Source organism: Columba livia, chromosome 2 (genome assembly GCF_036013475.1).
Source record: "Columba livia isolate bColLiv1 breed racing homer chromosome 2, bColLiv1.pat.W.v2, whole genome shotgun sequence".
Taxonomy (NCBI): domain Eukaryota; kingdom Metazoa; phylum Chordata; class Aves; order Columbiformes; family Columbidae; genus Columba; species Columba livia.
Window position 1 is genome coordinate 55,804,789 of NC_088603.1, and position 21,820 is coordinate 55,826,608.

At 39.2% G+C, this 21,820-nt stretch overlaps 1 protein-coding gene across 1 annotated transcript in view; it reads left to right on the forward strand.

The window, feature by feature from the left end:
* Window positions 1–21,820, forward strand: part of ITGA9 (integrin subunit alpha 9) — a 227,671-nt gene that overhangs the window by 126,191 nt on the left and 79,660 nt on the right. The window contains exons 17-18 of the mRNA XM_065052058.1: window positions 3,053–3,129; window positions 18,341–18,491. Coding sequence (XP_064908130.1) covers window positions 3,053–3,129; window positions 18,341–18,491 — 228 coding nt within the window. The remainder of the gene's footprint in view (window positions 1–3,052; window positions 3,130–18,340; window positions 18,492–21,820) is intronic.

Sequence of the window (21,820 nt, forward strand, 5' to 3'; positions counted from 1 at the left end):
TCTTGAGTGTATTTCATACGTAGAGAAGCTTCCTGACAATCTCTGATGTATGTAACCAAAACTGAGAGGTACTTAGTACAATCTAAGTGGAATCCGGTAACAATCAATGGAACTCTGGTAAAACCACTGTTCAGAATTGTTTCTCTTCACTTGGACTACTGGTAACTGCAAAGATTATTAAATTTTTCCACAGCACAATGATTTTTTTCTTTTGGTACTATCTCCCTTTTTCCAGTTCTTCATAAGACATATACAGCCCACTGGTTACCTTGTTCAACATTTTTAATATGTGAAGAGCCCTACAAATCCCTAAAACTGGTATTGTGAAGCTGAAATCGCTTTAAAGATTGCTTATAGTTAAAATTAATGATTATATTGTAGTAGGGCCTGTGCATATCCCAGGAATGGTATCCTGCTCTAACAACATGCAGTGTTGAGTTAGGTACAGTTTCTGGCCAAAAGAAATCACAGCCCAAGTAGACCAAGTAAGGGCACAGTAGCAATATATAAGCAGTGTTCACAAATATTATGATGACATACAGTGTGTTTACTCCTTAATTCTTCAGGAGTGATTTGAACAGGCAGGAATTAGTAAATTGGAAAGGCAGAAAAACTAACAGGCTGGGGAAGGGGAAGCTCAAGATAGCAGAGAAGAAAATGGAGGAAGCAGATTGACTGTGAGAAGCTACAGGGTTGAAGCTCTTGCAGGCACACAAAACAGGGGAGGTGGAATAGAGTCATGGCAACCTACATCCAGACTTTCTGGAGAAAATAGTAGAAAATAGCAAAATAATCCATAGGTGGTGATAGCCTGTGGTGGAAGTGGGCTGCTGAACCAACTGTGTCTGCATCGGTATGTCCTAGCATCTGGCTGGACCCTTCTCCCCCCCCAAACCTGAATGTATTTGAGATCCTCTACAGAAACAAAAGGTTCACTCCTACACAGTTATGGATCTGGGTACTCATCATCCTTATTTCTTTTTCACATCCCAGTGCTGTGAAGGAATTTGAGTTTCTATGACATAACAAAATACTCCTATGTATTTCAAAGTAGCTTGCTGTCCAGTGCATGATATGTTGGAAGAGATACACGCTTGGTAGTTTTAGAAAATGAGGTGTTTGTTCATTCCTTCTGAAGAATGGCAATTATAGATTTAGTAACAAAATTCCAGAATTATTATGTAGTTACTTAGATGTATTTACAGTACTTTGTTCTTTTAAACATGCAGGTCGTATTTTTGATCACTCTGTTCGCTTTGCCAAGATTTTTGCAATGCAAATAGGGAAACTGTCAGGCAAGAATATTTTTACAGTTTCTTTTTCTTTCTCCTCTGAAGGTCAAACGGTCTTTCCTATATATAGCTACTATAGTGGTTGAAGGTTAATTCTGAGGACTTTTGAGACTATACCTTTGAAATGTGCAATGTTTTTAGAGGGATTCCTTATGCTGGTTCCTCTCTCAGGGTTATCATGATTCTTTTCCTTTGGTATGGTAGTCTTTATTAAGGAGAAAGGGTAAGTATAGGCAGTAATTTCCACTTTTGAGATTCTGAGAAAGCAAAAGGTGAGACATGTAAGGGCAGAGTAAATATCCCAAAATGACCTGGCTACCTCCCATCTCTCTTTGCTCTTCTTTCCTTTTGCAACTTAGTACAACCTACACCACAGTTTGGTATCTGCTAGTCCAATACTGTTATAATTGACTTCATAAAGGTCCACTCCTTTTTGGAGAGCTCTGACAATACAGAAAAAGGAGAGCAACCTGCAGCCTTAGCCAAGAGTCTTCCTGGAGAGACAAGGCCTAGAAATCTCCATGCTCTCTGGGCTTAAGATTCAAAGTCTTTCTCCAATCCCAATACAGTTGGGCAGAGCTCTTCAAAAATGAATTAACTCTGTGTCGTCTTCTTTTTTTTTTTTTTTTTTTTCCCCTCATCCCAAGCCTCTTCATCCCTATCTGACCATTATCTGTGTCCTGCACAGGTTTGTTCTGTCTTTGCATTTGTGATTGAAATATTTACTTTGGTAATAAGTCTTGGAGCCAAGATTGTAGAAAGAAATATTTCATATTAAAGGAAGAGATCAGTGATTGTCAGGCTTCCTAGCTGAACAGTGTTGGCAACCCTCAGTTTGGATATTTGTCCTTTGAATATTTGATAAGCTGAAGAGCATTACAGCTATGAAAGAATTAATCTTTCAGCCTGAAAAGTATTGGTCGCTGTTGTCAACAGCAGGGGAAAGTAACCTTGATCTTAATGCCATTTAGGTTTCTTGGAGGCTATGAATGTATTCCTGCCCCCTTCTTTCACTCACTGATGGGTGCCTGGTTGAGCTATGACAAACTGCCAAAGAGATTTGTATAGGCTCCCAAACTTCTCACGTATTCCCCTTCTTTCTGCCGCTTAAATAGCATACTTGTGGCTTATGGTATGTCATCCTTTTGCAGTTCCTAGTTCTATCAATCTGTTAAATTTCCTAAATAATAGTCTTTACTAGTGTTTACAAGACTGACAGTGTTTCCATTATTTGAGGTTATCACTGGTATATAACAGTCCTTGTAAATTATTTTGCTTGCAAATCTAAAAAAAAAAAAAAGTTTTTAAAAATAAAAAAGTTTAATTGCTTTTCTTTAATATAGACTACTGAATATCATGGGGCACATGATTTCCTTACTTGCAATTCTTAGGACTGAAAATAGTTCCATAAATAGTCTATTTTCTGTTTCATTTTCATGCACATGTGTTGGGAAGAGAAATAAGAGTGCCAGAAATATTGTGTGAGCAGTAATTCTTGTCAGATGAGAAGTGGCAATGGACTGAGGAAAACCTCTGAGAGAGTCTGGTTTTGGTGAAACTTCTTGTTCAGTTAGAAGAGAATAAAAATGGTTCTGATAAGGGTGAGATTTGCCTGCCCTTGAATTTCCTTAACACTCACATCATATATTTCTTTATCACAGATTTTGGTTTTCTTTTATTTCATCCAAGCCTGTTCCTTCTTTGAATTTTGATTTTACTCTTTTCATGCTGTAACAGTCCTTTTTCTCTGTTTTTCACAGACTGTTTTTGAGAGGAACTGTCAATCTGATGACTGTGCTGCTGATTTAAAACTTCAGGGTAAATTATTGCTGTCTAGGTGAGTAAGTGAACTCCTTTTTTTTCTTTTTCTTCCTTACACACGAGTATGCCATTCGTTTTATGTTAGATGACACTGAAAAATCAAAATACGCACACAGACATTCTATATCCGGACTAGGAGAACGATGACAGTGATATCATCTTTAGTGCAGAAAGGCCTCAAGAATCTGAATTCCTGTGGCAGTGAGCTCTGTGCACATACACGGCATGACACCTTCACCTTCCCAATCACAATAGAAAAAAACTGGGCCAAAAATATAGCTCAGCAGAGAGGGGCAGGGAAAGTAAAGATGCATGCCTAAATCAAGTATCAATACGGACCATGTAATTTTTCAAAGACAGTAAAATACTGTTTAGGACATGATAGGGCTAAACTGCCTGCAGAAAGGCAGTTTTGTCCAGAAAAAATGTCACATGGAATGTTAATAAAAACACTCAGAACATGGCAAATTATCTTCTTCAAGTTATCTTTTTCTGTTTCTGAACTTGTATAGTTTTGCTAACTTTTCCTGAAATACTGCTCTCCTTTGTCTGATTCTTTTTGTTAGTAAATTGGGATGGGATGTCTGATTATACTTTCTTCTGGGATAATAAACCTCATCAAATAGACCAGAAGTAAAGTTTATGTTCTGTCCCTTGCGACTGGTGATCCTAGGAAAATGCCTATTGTTTTGCCAGGATGTAGTTATTCAATTTTGGGATAAATCAGGCTAAAGGTGAACTTCACACATCACTTCTGTTTCCTTTTTTTGAGCGTTTTTAGCACATTTTTAGAGATGGAAGTGCTGATGCAAGTTATTTAATTGTGTACCAGAGGTTTGCTGTTTGATGGAGATGCTTTCTGTGAAATGCTTTGCTTTCAGGTCAGCAAAGAGAGGGGAAGATACTCCCCTGCTTGAGAAGAGGGGTTGGAAAAAAAGATGAGATAGTAATAGTCAGGAGATATGCACACATTTTATGTAAGTCTACAGCATGCTGTAACTGTACTTGGAGATGAAACTGAACCAGAGTCAAATCTGAGAAGTTATGGACTTCTCCAGACACGACTGAAGTCCACAGGAATGTTTCAGGGGATTGGCTGGGAACAGGGTTAGGTCTCAGGTTGCTGAGTCTGAGCTTTGACGGCAATTAGTCTGGATTTTTTTGACCTTTTGCTTGATCTTCATGGTGAGCAAAACCTGTTAAGAACTGAAGACATGTTTGTGCAGACGAGGGAAGCCAGTGAGGGATTTTGTCTTTCAGTTGAGGAATAATCAATGAAGAGCAAGAGACAAGTCCTAAAATCTTGTCAGTCACTGTATAGTAATCACAGCAGTAAGAGCTGTATTCACAAATGGAGTATTAGACTGTTGATTTTTCGTCTGTTATTTATGTTATCTTGGCAATTTAAAACCCACAACTGTTAAGAAAGCTTAGGATATTCAAATAGAGTTTCTACGTTTGAATAGCAAAATGTTGAACAAATGCTCTCAAGTTGTCTTTATCTAGTGATATGCTGAAGTTCTCTTTGAGATAAACAGGATATTGTCAAATCCATCACAACTGCACAGAATGAGTTTTCTTTAGCTAAAGGGCTGTGTAAGCTTCATAACTCAATGACTATCTCTAAAGAAAACTATTATTATTATTATTATTGCAAATAAGACTACAAAAACATGCTATGGACTCTAATTTTAGAGAAGTGCCTGTCTTCAAGACAGCACCATATGTTTCATGCTAAAGAATTCTATCAGCAGTTTTTCCACGTTATTCTATTTATGCTAAGCCTGTGTACGAAACTTTTTTTTGGAAAGAACAAAAAAGATGACTCAGTACTATTTGCACTAAACAACTGACTTCATTGTTAGCAAGGTTATAGCAATGCTTTGTCTAAATAATCGTGTCTGACTAAATTTGGTGGACTTATTGTTGGAAAGAATGCAATTAATGACACACAGATACAGTGGATTGAAATAAACAGGATGTTTATGGGAAGGCAGTGGTAAAAAGCTGCAGCAGATCTGAGAGACAGTACTTAAAGATGTCATTGGACAGGTGAATAGGCTGATCTGGTTAAGATCATCTCCCTGGGCTTGCCTAAGACTTTTATTAAGATTTCTCACCAAAGGTTCACAAAGAAAGTAAGCTACCCAGTTCTGAGAGGAGTGGCGCCTGAGTATTACTACCTAATTAAAAGATAGTCAACAGAGATGAGTAAATAGTTTGTTTTCCTAGAGGAGAAAACTCCACAAGTGCTTGTGCTGGGGCTAATAGTAATCAGTATATTCATAGGAAATAATCAGCTAAAAAGAAGTGGAAAGGTGATAAAGTTTGTTAATCATACTCAACTATTCAGAGCACTGAAAAAGAACAAACAAACAAGGAGGTATGTTTTCATGAAATGTGTGATTGACCTGTGGATTTTACTGCCGGGGATGTTATTAATGCTGAGAGTTTACATGGTGGAGAAATCGCAAATATGTATGCTGGAAGCTGCAGAAATGTATCAGCAAAGTAACACTCTGTGCTTGCCTTGTTCTTCCATTGGCCTCTTGCTTTTAGACATCATTGGATACAGGGCCATCTGCTAGATGGACAACTTGGTCTGGCTGTTCTTGCTACAAATTCATGGAAAGTGTGTATGTTAAAGCCAAAAGCTATGCATATTGTGCTGTGTATATTGTAAGGTATAATTTTGTCCGTCACTATATATAATGTGCTTTCTAACATGTGCTGCTAGAGCATATCTGTGCATAGGAAGTTATCTCAGATTACATTATCATCGAGAGAATTGTTTGTTGAGGTCACTCTTATGAGCTTAGGAACTGCCCAAGCTATTCTGATTTAGAGTTCACCTGGGGTGCATTTGAATCACTAGAATTACCCAGTTAAGAGATTGCATCCAGTTTTGAAGATGCCAAACACACATACCCAATGACTAATAGGAAAACCAGCCCATGCTGGCAAAAGCAAACCAGGTCTGCTCTGATTTTGCTTTTCTTGGGATCCTCCTTCTCTTCTGAAAACCTATTCATGTGCCCTTCCATTAGGAGCACTGCACTTACATAAATAACAAATAGCCTGGGATGTTAACACCTGGTCTAGGAAATGACATAATATATGTCTGTTTATCCAAAATGCCTGAACCAAGCAAATCCTCATGTGTAAGTTAGAAACTTCATTGCCATTCTGACCAGATATTATTGGGTTTGTCATGTTATTTCCTGTTGTCAAGGTGCTGCTGCATGTGGAAACAGTGCTGCTTGGCAAGCTGAAACCCTCCACCGTGCAGCTGGAGATGAGGGAAGGGTTGGACTGCTTCAAAGTGGGTGATGACAAAAAAGTTTGAAGCCTTCTGACTCTGTCTGGAAGCTCTTTGGGTGGGTGGGATGTGGTGGTGATTCTTGTATTTTGGGTTTTTTTAATACTTCTGTTATAGTGAAATGTGCCCTTGGAGACTTAGGCTGAAGACCAGGGTAACATGCTTTACTGGAATGATGCAGAGTTAGAATGCATTTATTCTGGAGAGAAAAAGGCTTGTTTTCAGATAACAGATTAATCTCTAAGTCTTGTGCACCTTCATTAGCATCAGTTTGCATGTAAACCCATCCTCACTTTATGTAGGGACAGCAGAATGAAAGACCTAAACTCTTCCTGCTTGTGGCAGATGGCATCACAGGCAAGAGTCGTGGACTGTGGCTTGGCAGGTTCAGACCAGAGATCTGGAAAAACCTTGCATAGGCAGTTTGTGCTGCAGGAGGATTAAGTGTGCAGAAACGGTGTGCTCTGTTATCATGGGTTTCAGGACTTGGCTAGATAAGGCCCCAGCTGACCTCTTCCGTTGTTGGCAATAGTCCTGTCTCAAGAAGGATGAGGATGAATTGTGTGACCTCTGTACATCCCTTCTAACCAACTGTTCTGGAGTTTTCTGACTCATCTTTAGGTAAATCTCCTCTGTAACCCGAGCAAAATTGCCTCAACAAATATTAGCTCTTCGCCAACATGGAAACACCTGCCTAGGATGGTTATGGGCGTCTTCCAGTTCTGTGGCTGGAAATCTGCCTGTGGGATACCTTGCCTCTGCCAGCGAGAACATGCATCATGAGAAGGGACAGTAATATCGAAGGTTGGACCTAGCTAAGCAAATGGTACTAATTAAACTTTCTAGGGCAGATGTCGTGAGGTAGTTTGTAGAAACAACTGCAATGGTGTGTGCTAGCATTGCTACAGACGGTCCATTAGTGGCTGGCCTGGAGTTATTTGTAGGGGTGTTGTTAGCTTAAAAACTACAGGTGGCAATTTAAGAGTAGGGAAAAGGAAGCCATGGAGTGAGTGTGCTGGTGGCTTGGTGAAGATAGCGCTGGGAAAGGCTGGAGGAGCAGAAGAGAGGTGTTTTGTCTTTCCAGTCGTGACTGTTTTGAAATCAATTTTTCTCAAAGAATAAACATGTGAGGTTTTGGCAGCACAGAGCAGACAACCTACTCATTGCCTCCCCTTTAAAGAGTCTCCAGCGGTAAATCTTGCAGCTGTCACAGGAGATAGCAAAATCTGGCCTTGTCCATGCAGTAATACGCCATGTTGGGGGAATGGAGAGAGATTTCTAAAGGAAGAGGCTTAAAAATATCTCAATGTAATGAAGATATTTATGCATTGCATATGGGTAAATTTAGTGGCACAACCTAAAAACACAAGAGAAATAGGAAGACTATTTTGCAATCAATATACTTTATTTTATAGCCACAGCTTTAGAACAGCAATAGGAAACCAGTTTTCCTTTCCAGCAACCCAGTACTGAAAAGCAAAATGCAATCAGAGAGTGCTCTGTTAGCTATTATTTTCAAATATTGTTTAATATTAAATATATATTTATTACATATCATGCTTGACTAGACTGTCTCACTCTGTTATCTCAGCACAGCAAACGTCTTTTCCATCACGTCTGCAGCAAATAGCACGTTTTTTATTGAGCCTCTTTGTAGCTACTTGTTTAGAAGCTGAACTGCATCTGTTTCCTCAAGATGTGTTGGGGGAAATTCTGAAGTGCTTGTTCTGTAGAAGAGGAGACCTCCCTAGCCTTTAAAATCTGCTAATCCACTCCTCTGGTACTTTGTATGGGAGAAAAGCAGTCTGGTCTTTTAAGAAGAACCTGAAAGTGCTGAGGGAGCATCTTGTATGACATAGCAAGGCAGATTCAGGACCTGATCTGATGCCTGTCCCTCTGATTGGCATTCTGCAAAAGCAATGGTAGATCTAAGGCCCTGTTTAGGCCGTAGTGAGAGCCGAGTGAAAACCACGGAGAAGACATTTAAGTAACAGCGAGGGTGTTTGAAACAACAGACTTTCTTCCAGCTACAATAAACAAACCTGCTAAAAACACCAGAGCAGAATGGGTGGTAGCTTCCCTGCAAGATGCAGCTAGGGAGGAAATCCTGTATAGCTGTGTAAATATACTGACAGCCCATGTGTTGCAATGAATAGCACAGCTTCACCAAAAACAAACAGTTCAAGAAGAAAGATGATGTTGCAGTATGTCATGTAGCTGCTGTGTTCCAGCGTGAGCCGTACGCATGGTATGTGAATCAGGTTGTAACCACAAGACTATGAGCCCCCTTGGACAGAAAATGTTGTAATAAATACTGCTGTAATAAATATTCTAGGAACAGAAAATGCTGTAATAAATATTGCTTTTCCTCAGAAGGTTCCAGGAGGAAGTCTGTCTTCCATATATTTTTGTGACATGATGTTACCCTTCATCTGTCATTAGAAACAGAATTACTAACCCATTGGAGTGCTTCTGCCTGTATGTTTGGCTGTTTGGAATAAGCATCTTGCTTTTCTGTGTTGGTTTAGAGCATCCTTAATGGCCACAACTGATTAGACTCAAATTTATGTTCTTCCCCTACAGACTGGCTGGGGTTCCCATATATACTGCTGCAAATGGCTTATTTTGGAAATGTGAAATTGGAAGCAAAAGTCATAGAAAGCCAATGCGGTGACAGGTGGATTTTTGAGAGAATTTTAAGGTTTTTCCAAATAGTGAGTTTTTTTTCAGTTAGAGTCAATGCTCTCAACAGTTCTTTTGTGAAATGGTTTGTTTGAGAAATGCCTTTTTCCAGCTGAAAGGTCAAGTTTGTGACTTGGACCATTTCTGCTGTTGTCAGTCCCTCTGGAATTAACCAGAGAATGGGCAGAACCCTGGTCTGTCAATATTTCGTTGAGTTTAAAATGTTTCCATTTTAATGAAATGATAATTTATGAAGAAAAAGTATTTTCTGGATACCTTCTGATCATCCCCACAGAAGGTCTTGTGGTTTGGTTTGTTTTTGGTTTTTTTTTCCAAATAAATTCCTTCTGTGACTTACTAAGAGTTTAACATGTTTTCTGCCAATACTCCCTTTGTTTCTGTGATCTCTTTTGTCTTATGCATGGCTCTCTTGATATGCAGGTAAATGCAAATCTAAACCTCTAATTTGATAGGCAAGTGAATGATTTGATATGATATTTAAGAAGTAATCTCAAAGTACCTAACCCAGACCTCACTGAAAGGGCAATGGAGAGTGTGCGTTACCACCCCATGGTCCCCCAGCCCTTAAGCCTGCACCTCTGAAATTTATAAGCATATTGTTTGTATTAATGAAGAAAGAATAATTTCAAATAGGTGACTAGCTATGCAACTGCAAACCTGATTATTTTGTAAGTGCTGTGTATCAATGCAACAAAGAATACGCTCATAGACATATTAAAATCAGTGGAGGAACTCCCTCTGGTTCATTGGGCATGTCATCAGACATTAGGCACCTGGATTTGAAAAATGAACTTCAGGAGTTTCATATTGACTTGTCACATTATTACAAACCTGAGCTGAAGGAATCCAGAAATAGTAGATAAAAACGTGTTATGACAGCTTTGTCCAATTTGCTTTTTACCAGCATAAGATGTAACAGCACAGAACAAAGGTTAATGCAGTAACAGTGCAGAAAGGCAGTGTCTTCTGAAGGAAGGAGCAATAACATAAACTTTTGATCAGAAAGTTCAAAATTTTTTGAGTGTATCTCATTAATATAGTTGTGTTTTATATTAAAAAAAAATAGAAGTTTTCACTGATCATAGACTTTTGCAGACTCATGGAGAAAAGCTACAAGCCTGTGGTTTAAAGTGGGAAGCAAAGCTGTTTCATGAATTTGACCAGGCTCACGCCTCAGCACTTATCTTCCTTTGATCACACAACAGGGATTTGTTTCCAAAGAGGCCTCACGTTTCACGACATGCCTGTTGCGGTTTTATGCCCTTGAAGTGCATCTTAACAAAACAGTTCTGATGAGGAAAAACAATATCCTTTCATTGGGAGCTTAATTACATGCTCTGATAATATCTATTTTCCCCTTCCTCTTCATTCATTGCAGATGAAGAATTTGTTTTCACTTATTTTATCTTTCATTGAACAAACACTTCTTTCCAAAATATTTTCAACGTGCTGTTTACCCTAGACAGGCTACCCTAAATAGCTGAGCTGCTCAGATGGAGCTAATTTTCTGCTTTACAGCAAACAACCAAAGAAAAATGAGCAAATGCTATGGTTTAGCATATCTAGTGCTAGGAAAGTGGTCTTGAGCTTTCAGTTGAGACCTTGTGTGTATAAAGGTCTGTGTACCAACGTGGATAGTCCCAATTCCCGGGACACAAATATGGAGGCCTGACTGATTCCACTGCAGTCTTGTGCTGCCTGCAGGTTACTTGGTCATACCCTAGCACCTGTCCTGACTCACAGTCTGCTAAAATACCAAAAAGAGTTGTTTCCAGGGAGGAAAGAATGACAAAACAGTAGAAAAATTGATACAAGTAGATTGCTTTCTGTTTTCTCAAAAAGTCATGCTAAGTTTCACACTATGATTTAAGTAATTTCATAAATTATAGCGTAATGTTATTTCAAAGTAGTTTGCTGAACTGTAAAGGGTGCAATGAAAAAAAAGCCTATATAATTTAATATATATTAGTACATTTGTAATTCAATTTAGCCTTTTCAGTGAATCCAGGAAACAGAATTCAAATTTCTAATTTGTATTTACTTTTATTTGTCTTTTTTTTTCCTACAGACAGTTGCTAGTGTATTGAAATACTGCATTTGTGAGGCACATGGAAAACTTTGTGGTAGCTCATCCAGGATCAGATTTGCAGTTTCCTGAAAGGGCTTCCCAGCAGAGTCAGCAATTAATCAGGAGGTAGTACAAGTTGCAATGGGAGCGTCATCTCAGAAAAGAATGAATGTTTTCCCTTGTTGAGGGTGAATGCGGGTAAAAGAATGGTTTCTTGGTTCCATCTGGTTAGTTGCACTCAGAGCTTCATAAATCTCTCCCAAAATAAATAAGTCCAGTTTGATAGCAGGGGGCGGTCCTGTTCCTTTTGAACATATGGTGAGTGAGCCCATACAGATGGTAATAGAGCCATCAAGTGATGAGTGGTAACAAACCTCAGTAATCCACATCTCATACAGGAATACAGATTCCCAGTCTCTGTCTTCTAGTAACAGGCCACTGATGATCAGTCAGGGATACTGTATAAGCTAGTCTTGTAATTTCTTAAACACTGGGTTTGTTTTGTAGGAATCACTTGACTGTATCTATTGGAGCTGGATTTTGCTGGTGTGTGTTTGTTTTGGTGGGGGTTTTTGTTAGTTAGTTTTGGGATTTTTGTGTGTGTGTGTGTGTGTGTGTTTGTTTGTATTAAACTAGACCCTAAAGACATGTTCTTTCATATAATTTGAATTCTTTGCTGAACTAATGTATAACCTGGCCCTCCTTGTGAACATCCCAACATCAGTATTTTATGGACCTAAGATCGAGCCACTCTATTGTTTATTTCTTTAGCAACCAAAGTGTAAAGCTAACAAAACAAAAGCTTAACCTCAGGTAGTTCTGTCATATATTAGTGGCCTCCAGAGGTGGAAGTTCTCAATACTGCACAGACCACAATGAAAAGCAGATGCACCATTGTTTTGTATTTGCAGAATACATCTTGGCTGATGCATACATGTGTCTGTGCGTATGTATGTGTACACGCATATGCATGTATTCTTTCTTGATGAAACTACATGAACTTTTCCTTTAGTATGTCCTGCAGTTAAAAAGTCTGGTAAGACTGAGGTTCTTCACAGGTCACTGGGTAAATCATCTTGCTGTTTCTGCATGAGCTATAGAGGAAGTGTGCTGATATGTGTACATGTTGCTTATCATGTTTGACATTTAGACATAACTTACTCCTGATGTGTAACACCTGCTACTACAAAACAAATTTCCTAAAGTAACAAACCTGTACTGTTTCTAACGTTTCATTTCTGATCAAATGCTTTTTATTGACTGCTGAAAGTGACTGCTGGATAGGGTACTGGTCTTTTTCTCCCATATCAATGCTCAGCTGAGTATGCTTTTTAAAATACACATTGCACCTCCATGTCACAGGAATGAAACAAGCAATTGGAGCTGTCTAATAAGAGGAGATCTGTTTCTAAAGGCATGGTTTCTATGGTAAATACATGGTTTGTGTAATGACTTTGTTTCTCTAATTCCTACAAATAGTGTGTTAGAAAGTGCTACTGATTCTTCCTCAAATTTCAGGGGAAACATATGAGGTTTTATGTGGGTTGGGTTTTGTTGTTGTTGTTGTTGGTTGGTTTGGTTTTTGTTTTTTTTTTTCTTCTTTTGCATTGGGCTGGTGCATGCAACTTTCACGTGTGTGCCTGGTTCCATTTATCTTTTGCATTTCTTTCTGCCGCTAGTAACTAGTTTTTCTTTGTGTTCCAACCATAGGATACTGTCTTAAACACATGTGCAGGGATAACTTGTCCCAGGGGCACAATGCTATTGATTTCAAGGATGCTGCTTGTGGTTATAAAAGATGTTGTTTTGTATGTGTGTCTGCAAGGATGAAAGATTAGATTAGAACTTCAGTAGATGTTGTGCCTCATCTTGCTTTCATGTGACAGTTTCATAAACCAGAGTAAGTTTATTCAAACCAAAAGCTGCTCCCTGGAGTAAACACTGTGTGAAAACAGAGGCAGCTCTTTCCCCATTGATTCTTCAGTTCTGTTTGTAAAGGGTCGTCAACATCTGGGTACAATTGAAATTACTGATAGTAATAAAAGGCTCCAGATTTCTGTAAGCTGATAAGATAAAGGGGCGTTTTTATGTGGATGTTGTGCCCTGCCTTGTCCTTTTTACTTAAATGTTTGAAGACTTAGGTGGCTGGGGGTTAGTTCTGTTGTGTAGTTATGGGGAAGGAACTACATTTGGAGCAGTGAGGACAATTTCCAGAGAAGCTTTGAATGTATGGTAACTAGCTGTAACTAGAAATCACACTGTCATTTCAATATCATAATAAAGAGCAAGAAGGATTTCCTAGAGTGGTTTTTGTCAGATGCGTTAATTTTTAAAATGAAAGTTTAGGAAAGATTGAAGAGTAAAATGGTCTTTGCCGTACTCCTGAATTGCGATATATACAGGAACTGAAGTGCTAGAGACGGCAGCTCTGCTCCGGAAGGGCACGAGCACGAGCAGTTTCACATCCTTGGCCCTGGATTCACTGCAGCAAGTACATGTTTCTCATGGGATATTGGGTTCCTTGCCATGGGGAAACATTGGCACATTCTTAACTCAGTCTTCGTAGGGAGCAATATTGGTATGATGTTACTCCCAAACTGTGCCCTACCGCCACAGAACCTAGGTTGACCGCTCTTCAAATCATCTATTATGTTCTTCCCATCACCTCATGTTACTTATATGCTAGTTAGAGCACAATGGAAAGTTTCCACTTGAGAAACAGAAATAGAAAAGATCATTAATTAAATGATCTGATGGGCTCAGAGCTAGTTTACCATAGCTGGCATAGTGCATCTTAGGCCGTGGTCATCACCTGCATGGAATCTCTTAGTGCCTTTGCTAGTGTGGGCTTCAGTGTGAGAGGGGAAGGCAGCAGGTCAGCTAATGCAGAATAAGCCATTATATCTTGAGTGTTTGGTTAAGTCCTTAGACTAACTGTGAACTTTGCAGAGATGAATGACCTTGAACGCACATGCAATGGCAAGACAGCGTAACCAAGTGGTGTGCAATCCAATAGCTTTGCCCCCTGGAGGGTTGTTTAAAATTTTTAGTTCGTTTGGATTTGTTTATGGGGCTGCTACCTCTCAGTTTTGTGCTGAGACATAAATGATCCCAGATCATCAGCTGAATGTTTCAGCTTTTTATCAGCCCTTTTGCAAAACCGCTTCCAAAGTTCAGCTGACCCTGGAGCTGATGATAAAAGCCCAAGAAGAGAGATGTTTTAAGGGTTGATGTAAAGAGGTGGTGATGACAAATTTAATTTTCAAGTAACTGTGAAGACCAACTGCAATGCTGCTTGGTCAAGGAACAAATTTGTTTGGATCTGTCACAGGACCAATGTTGCTGACTCACATCTTTTACCGATTTAAAAGAAAAAGGTGGGACTCCTATTTAAGGTCATCTGATGGACATGAGGGACAGATTAGACTTTACTCTGAAGCATTTATATCCACGTGCAGTGTAACTGACCCCAGCTATAGCTTCCACTGTCCATTGAGCAATAGCAGTGATTTATCCATGTAGGTGCTGATTTGCTGTAAGGAATGAAAACCTCTTAATAGAGAAGGGAAAATCAGTGACCTGGACTAACAGGGTAAGTGTGACCCCATCACGTTCCTTGCCCTATGTATGATCTGTGCAGGCTGAGGGGAAGCACTATATGCTCTTTCAATTTTTTTAAAAATATTCTCTAGTGCAGGAAATAAGAAATATGTCCCTGAGTACCTTTTGGAATGCAGATTATGTCTCCCCTGACCCATGTTAAAAACACCAGCATCATGGGGGGATGGGGAAATGAAAATTGCAGGTTTCTTCAATTTGCCTTTCCCAGCTGGTCTTTCTTTCCTTGCTGACCATAGTGCAATGATGTGGCACCAGCATTAACAAAGAATGTTAAAGCATGCTGAAAAGATACTTGTTGTATTGTGGAACTTTAAAATTCAGTTTCCTTTTCTTAATCACTTAAGAGAAAAATGTTAAATATTTCTGTTTATATTTGATGTGCAGGACCAGGGCCAGTAAATTCAAAACTGCGACAGAGTTTCTAAAAGTCAACTGTGTAGCATAGATCTGGAGCCTGATTTTCAGAATTGCTTGTTATCTGGAAGTCTGGGTCATGTGAATGAAAGCTGCAGGTATTTAGTTCTTATGAATGTCAAATTTCTTTCCATGCACACATTGGTAGCTTAACATCCTTCATGTGCCTGTACATATGTGTGTGGAAATGTGATTGCCTATATATAATGTGTATATATGTCTACAGTCTACCCGGAACTTTTACTCAGTTCACTGTTTGTGTGTAGTACTCAATGTAATGAGATGGTGTTCTGTCCATTTAGGTGAACATATCTTGGTACTTTTTCCTGTTATTTTTTTTCCCCTTTTTTGTGTCTGCTTTTATTTTTAGCCTCTATTCCTTGATGTGAGCAAGGTTACAAGGGCTGTGGTGAGAATGTTGGCAGCTTTATCATTCTCATCCAAGAAAACATAAACTGAAAGCCATTGCTTGATTTCATTTTTTAAACTGTTTGACATACCTTGTCCAGATGAAGAGGTGGCTTTAGTCTGTTTTCATGTTCCTGGCAGGTGACAACACTTTTTTAGTTGAGATATTTTGACGTGGCAGTGGGGCTGCGTGCTGTGGGGCAGGCGCTGCAGGAGGATGGCACCGAGTAGACAGCAGAGCTGGCCCAGCACCACCACGGGCTGTCTGTGCCCCATGACGTGACCCTCTTGAGCAGCAAACACAGGGCCTGGGAGCTCCCCTGTGAGCCAGGAGATTCCTAATCCTCACTGCAAGTGAACCTGATTCATTCCAGATGCACACAGATTTAATGACTCAGAAAGCTGCTCTCTTAAAATGGGATTTACAGCACAATCTCACATAACCTTTCAGAGGAAGACCTGAACTCCCCTGTCAGCCAAAAATCAATGAGGTTTTTCAGAGTTTATTAGTGTGAGAATTTTGTGTAGGAGCAACTACAGTGTGCTCTTAGAAAGCTGGTTTTGTTTCTCTGCTGAGGAAAATGTTATAAACATCAGTTTGGTATGATGCCCTTTTGGCAGAGGACTGATAGCATTAGAAAGTAATAACACAACCTAATGTTTATTTTGACTTTTTTTTGTGAGGTTAGTTTTTAGGTTTATAGTTTTCATTCTGAGAGCTTTTTATTATTCAGTAGGAAGGAGAGTATTCTTCGTTGTCTTTATGTTAAATCTCAAAGTGCTGCTACTATCAATTCAGAGAGGATTGTGTAGCATGCATTACATTTAGTATCAACCCTGCATAAGATAAATATCTTGTAACATTCCTTTCATTACTGAAGCGATACTTCCAGATTTTGTTAATGCATTTGATAGATGCTGATTAAGTTTTGAAGTGATTGCAAGAAGTGCGATTATAAAGTTTGTGAGAAGTAATTCACAGTAGTAAACAGTTGTTTAATGTCTTTGCTTCTAAATCTGTACTTTTGATTATTAGAAAATCCCAGCAGATCATTTAGTATCTTCATCATTTGTCTGCTTTTCAACAGTAAATGTTGAAGTTGGAGCCAAAAGTTTAAATGCTTTCAAGTACTCTTGAATGGTTGTGCCATTAATTTGATATGTAAGGAGCAACAATTCAAATTATTTGGGCCTTTCAAACTAGTTTTGCAGTTGATCCTGGGCTGTGTATGTTTTTTCAAGTGTTTATTTGCACTGATAGTTGGCTATGAGAATTAACCATAATGTTTAGAAAGAAAAGTATCCAATTATTGGTAGAATTGGTTGGTGTCTGCAGTTGATTCTAATTGTGAAAAAGCAAGCATGTTTCCTTGAGACTTGTATCTGCCTCACAAGAAGGTGTCATTGAACTGTAAGCCATAATTTTGGGCTTAATAAATGAAGTTCATCATAAATTAAGTAACTGCAGGACACAAATATGCTATAAATATCATCTTTGTTACAAGGAAAAGTTAAACTCGCTTTAAAGCCTAAGCCTAGACCATCTTGCCCTGAACTTCTCCCTCACCAGAAACCCATGTCTAGAAATTCCATGGCAAATGCAAGCAGATGGAGCCCAGTGAGCTCTGCCTCTGGAGGTCTGGTATGGCTGTGGATGGCAGAAGATGCTGAAGGGTTTGTAAGCTTGCAAGGCTGGAAGAGGAGACCTGGCTGCGGTAGAGGGACAGACTGCCTTTAAACGTGGGTTTCATCCTGCACCCCTGCATTTTCAGAGAGCTGCTGCATCTGCAGAACAGCCATTCCCTTCATGGAAAGTGGGTGAATGAAAGACAGCTTTGTCCACTACAAAAGTCTCCGTGCTGTTGCGTGCTGCTGCATGCAGGTGTGTCATGCAACAGTGTCTGGCAGGCTGGGTATTGTGAGGGTGTGTTTCCTCAGAGGTTCCTTCTGGTTGTCAGACTGGCTGTGCCTCAGAGGAGATAATTTGGAGCATCTCTCTGCTGTGTGGCTGGAGGTCTCTGCCCTTTTCTGACCATTTACTCAGTGTTTTCCCTGTGACACTGTCTCTGTTTCTCTGGAATGTATGAATGGTCTTAGATTCCAGTCACAATAACTGTAGCCAGTTTGATGATATTTTTTGGTTATTTTTGCTTATTTTTACATTCACACCTAGTATATTTCAGACCACCTTTACTGTACTTTTAGTTCCCAGACCCGCAGATTTGTGCATTGATATTTTATTTTCCTTTAGCCTTCATTCTTCTTTGTTAGCATATCTTCTGGACAGACTAGTATGATTAATTGTATACCAAATACCAAATAATAAATGTATGTATATGGTATTTATATCTCACTCTGTATGTGCATGTCTGTGTTTGTAATCTGTGATGCCTTACTACAATAGTGTATTAAGTCATGATGTAGATTTTTTTTTTTTAATTCAGCCATTCCCTTGGTATTCCACTTACAGAAGATGACTCTATTGTGTTAGGTCCGGTATAAACATCCAAGGAAATGTTTGTCACATTCAGTGATTATAATTTTCATACATTTTTCCATTTATACCTGTTCCTGAATTACTGACTACTGAACTTTTAAGCAGTTGAGTTGTGACATTTCCATAGCAGGAATAAAGAACAACCGGAGTGTAAAGGTTGCCCAGAGTTAAACCAGTGTCATTGTTTCTGCCTACAGTGTTGACGACCGAACTGCCTACCTGGCCCTGGGAGCGGTGAGGAACATCTCACTTAACATTTCCGTCTCTAATGTCGGGGATGATGCCTATGACACCAATGTTTTCTTCAATTTTTCTGGAGAGCTCTTCTTCATCAAAATGTGGCAAAAGGTAAGAAAAGCCAATCTCACTGTGAGCAAGTCTTTTAACTTTAAACCAATTGAGTTGCAAGATGTAGGGACAGTGGGTGGCCTGGTCCACACCGCTGGGACATTCAGAAGTTATTTCTGGTTATGCTGGGCTTGTATTTTTTCCAGGCTCTTTACTGAGTTTTTTTCTTTTGTGGGTTAGATCAGCGTAAGTTACACACCTTGTGTTTCTGTAGAAGACACAGCACTGTTGTTTGGGGTCCACTAGTGAAAAAGAGAGTTTGGTTGAGGTATTAAGGTAACAAGACTTAGAGGGAGACTGGTACCCTGCGGGTTTCTAAACCAAATGATGCTGAAATACAAAGGGTACCTCTAGTTTGAGTGGTGGCACACTGCACTCAGCAATCCTAGTTATCTCCTGACCTAGGCTCCTAGGTTTTTCTCCTTGTTGAAACCGAGATACAAGGCTGTTCTTTGCTTATGTCCTGGTGCAAGTTTGGGTTGTGGCCAGGGCATATCGCTAGACCCAAGAGCTCAAAAGTGCTTTTGATTTCACCCGCATGGAATCAGGTGAATATTTTGAGCTTTAGTCTACTTACATAAATACTCAGATGTTTTCATTAGCATGAGTTCATTTAGAGATAAAGTTGTTGAAATACAAACACTGAATCGAGCTTTTTACAAACTGATATCCAAGCAACGTGTCTGAGTGTGGGTAATGTGAAAATAATAGTGTAAAATGGGAGGTGTACAATAATAACAACATTGTGTGTTCCTGCTTTTCACAGTTGTCTCTCTGCTAGAGCTTTGCTTTGTAAGCTGTAAAAGCAATATTTTTAAAAGTAGTGATTAACTCAGCCCATTGAACCAATGACATTTTGCCATTATTTGTCATGTTTTATGATAGATTGTGGTTATTATAAAGCTCTTAAATTAACTCATTACATAATAAACCAAAATTTCTTATACATAGTAATATTCCTGGTATTCAGTTTTGACTATTATTTTTAATAGAGTTGCAAGCCTCAGGAAGTTGTCTTTGTATTATAAGCATCATTTTCAGACATTATGTGCTGCAAGTGTGCAGTTTATCAGGAGGGGAAAAAGCAGGGGATAAAATAGAAATGCCATACACCAATACACAACTTCTCCTCAATGGAAGTTTATGTGGAGACTTTCAGGGCCTGTCCCAGCTCCCGCTGAAGTCAGTGGGAGGGTTTCCATTCCTTTGCACTGGAAAAGAAACAAAGCTTGATGTATATTCTTTTAAAAGGTTGTTGTGGTTTTCTTTTTTCTTCTATGCTTACATGTTGAATATTTCGCTCACACAGATTAACTGGAACACCAATTGCCTTTGTTGTCCTTCTTGGCCAACACTGTGAGGGAACAAGCTGAAGATGATGTGCTGTTTCCCTTGGTAGTTTTACCTTGAGCCTGGGTCTATAACAGACTTGAAACATCTGTGCTGAATGCTGCCTAGAAAGAGCAGTTTCTGGAAGCAGATTACATTGTTGTAGGGTTATCTCACTGCTCAGTGTGTCTTCTGCTAATAGAAACTAGCATTTCTGTAAAAAAAATAAAGTACAGCACGCATAAAGGAAGCATGTAGGCTTCCTTCTTCCTCAGATCTTGCAAGCAGGACCAGTGTATAGTCTGCTGTTATTCTCATTCTTCTTGTGATTGATTTGAGAAAGTTTGGGTTTTCTTTCTGATAATTGTTCTAGTTACAGTTTTGAAAAATTGAGTCGCAGGGTTGCATTGGGCTATTTTACTTCCTCTGAGTCAGCTTTTGCTTCAGGAGAAACTAATGTACTGTTGGCCTCACTGTTTGTCCAGCTGGGAAACTGAATTATGACCACATAGCCTCAGTTACTATGTTCTGTTTTCCCTAAGCTCTTTAGCTCTTTTAACTTTTTTTTTTTTTTAATAAAATACCATGGATTCCATGTTTCACAACCTACTCCCATCCCTTGACACCTATGCATAATACGTACTGTGCATATACTTTAAATAGATTTTGTTTCTGGTTGAGCATTGCCTAGGCAAAAATCCAGAATGTAAAGCCAGAGTAAAAATGATGACTCTTAAGATTTCCTTTAGTGGAGCAATTTCTGAATCAAAAGAGCTTCTTGTTGTGGGAAACTTTCAGCAGCAACTGCCTTTTAATGAATAACTCTAAAGTGGAAGAGAATTATCTATTCCATGCAGTTGCTGGATCCTTTTTCTGCAAGGTGACTCTGAGAATGGTGACCATGTGGTGGGCTTTCATAATTTGTGTCTGGAGCCCTTTCAAGATGCTGTGAATCTCCTGGGTTCTTTTCCTGTGTCCCCAGTGGGGACATTCCTAGCAGATACAAAGCGGTTTTCTTTCTTTCTATGGATTGATTACAATGAGACCTGATAGTGCAATAGTTAAATGTTTGGTTTGTTTTGGTTTTCTATCAGTGTTATTGAGACAAAATGCCTCATTTTGTGTTTGAAAATAAATGAACAGCCCAGATCAGGGATGATGGCAGTTGTGTTCCCTGAAGTGTGTTAGTGGAGCTACCCTTTTCTTTTCCAGGGAGTGGGATTTCATGAGATGTCGATAAAGAGACTAATTGGCAGGGCTTTGCCACTTCTATGTGAGGTGAAAAGGCGTTTGCCGACTGGTATTTAAGGGAGGGACTACACGTATTCCACTGTCTGATTTTCCTGTTGTACTGCAGCCAGTTCTTCCCAGCTCCATGGACGAAGCCCAACACTTTCTTTCCATAGTTCGTGACAGACAGTCCTTCTCTTGAGACGCACAGTATGTGGCACACACCTCAGGGGGCTGACTCCTCATTCCTGCCTGCGCGCTCTGTAGCACTTTTAACTCCCTTGTCACTGCTCCCCTTTGAAAGGGCAGATTGAAACTCACTGCAATGCAGTAAAACATAATGTGTCCACCAAGAAAAATATTCCTTTTGAAATGCAGCAAGATTTAATTATGTTCTCTTTAAAACAGAAAATAAAAAAGAAAAGGAAAAAGAGAGAAGGAGAAAGACACTTCATATGGTCACCAGGATTTTTTTTTTTTCCTTTACTGTGTTAACAAATAAGTCTTCATCCCTTTTTCTGTGTAGAGTAGATCATTTTATTTTCTTCTTAATCTTAAAGTTTACTGTCCCGTAATCTTAATTCAGGTTCAGGAAAGCATCCTGTTTCAGAGTCTGAAAAATCCACTTCACAGAAGTGCTACCACTTTCCTATCGAAGAATGCAGAGTGCTGCTTGTGTGCTAAGGAGTCTGGAAAAATAATAAAAATATATTACTACTAATTCCTACACCATTTTGTATCTATTGGAAGTGCCTACTGGCTTGTGATGT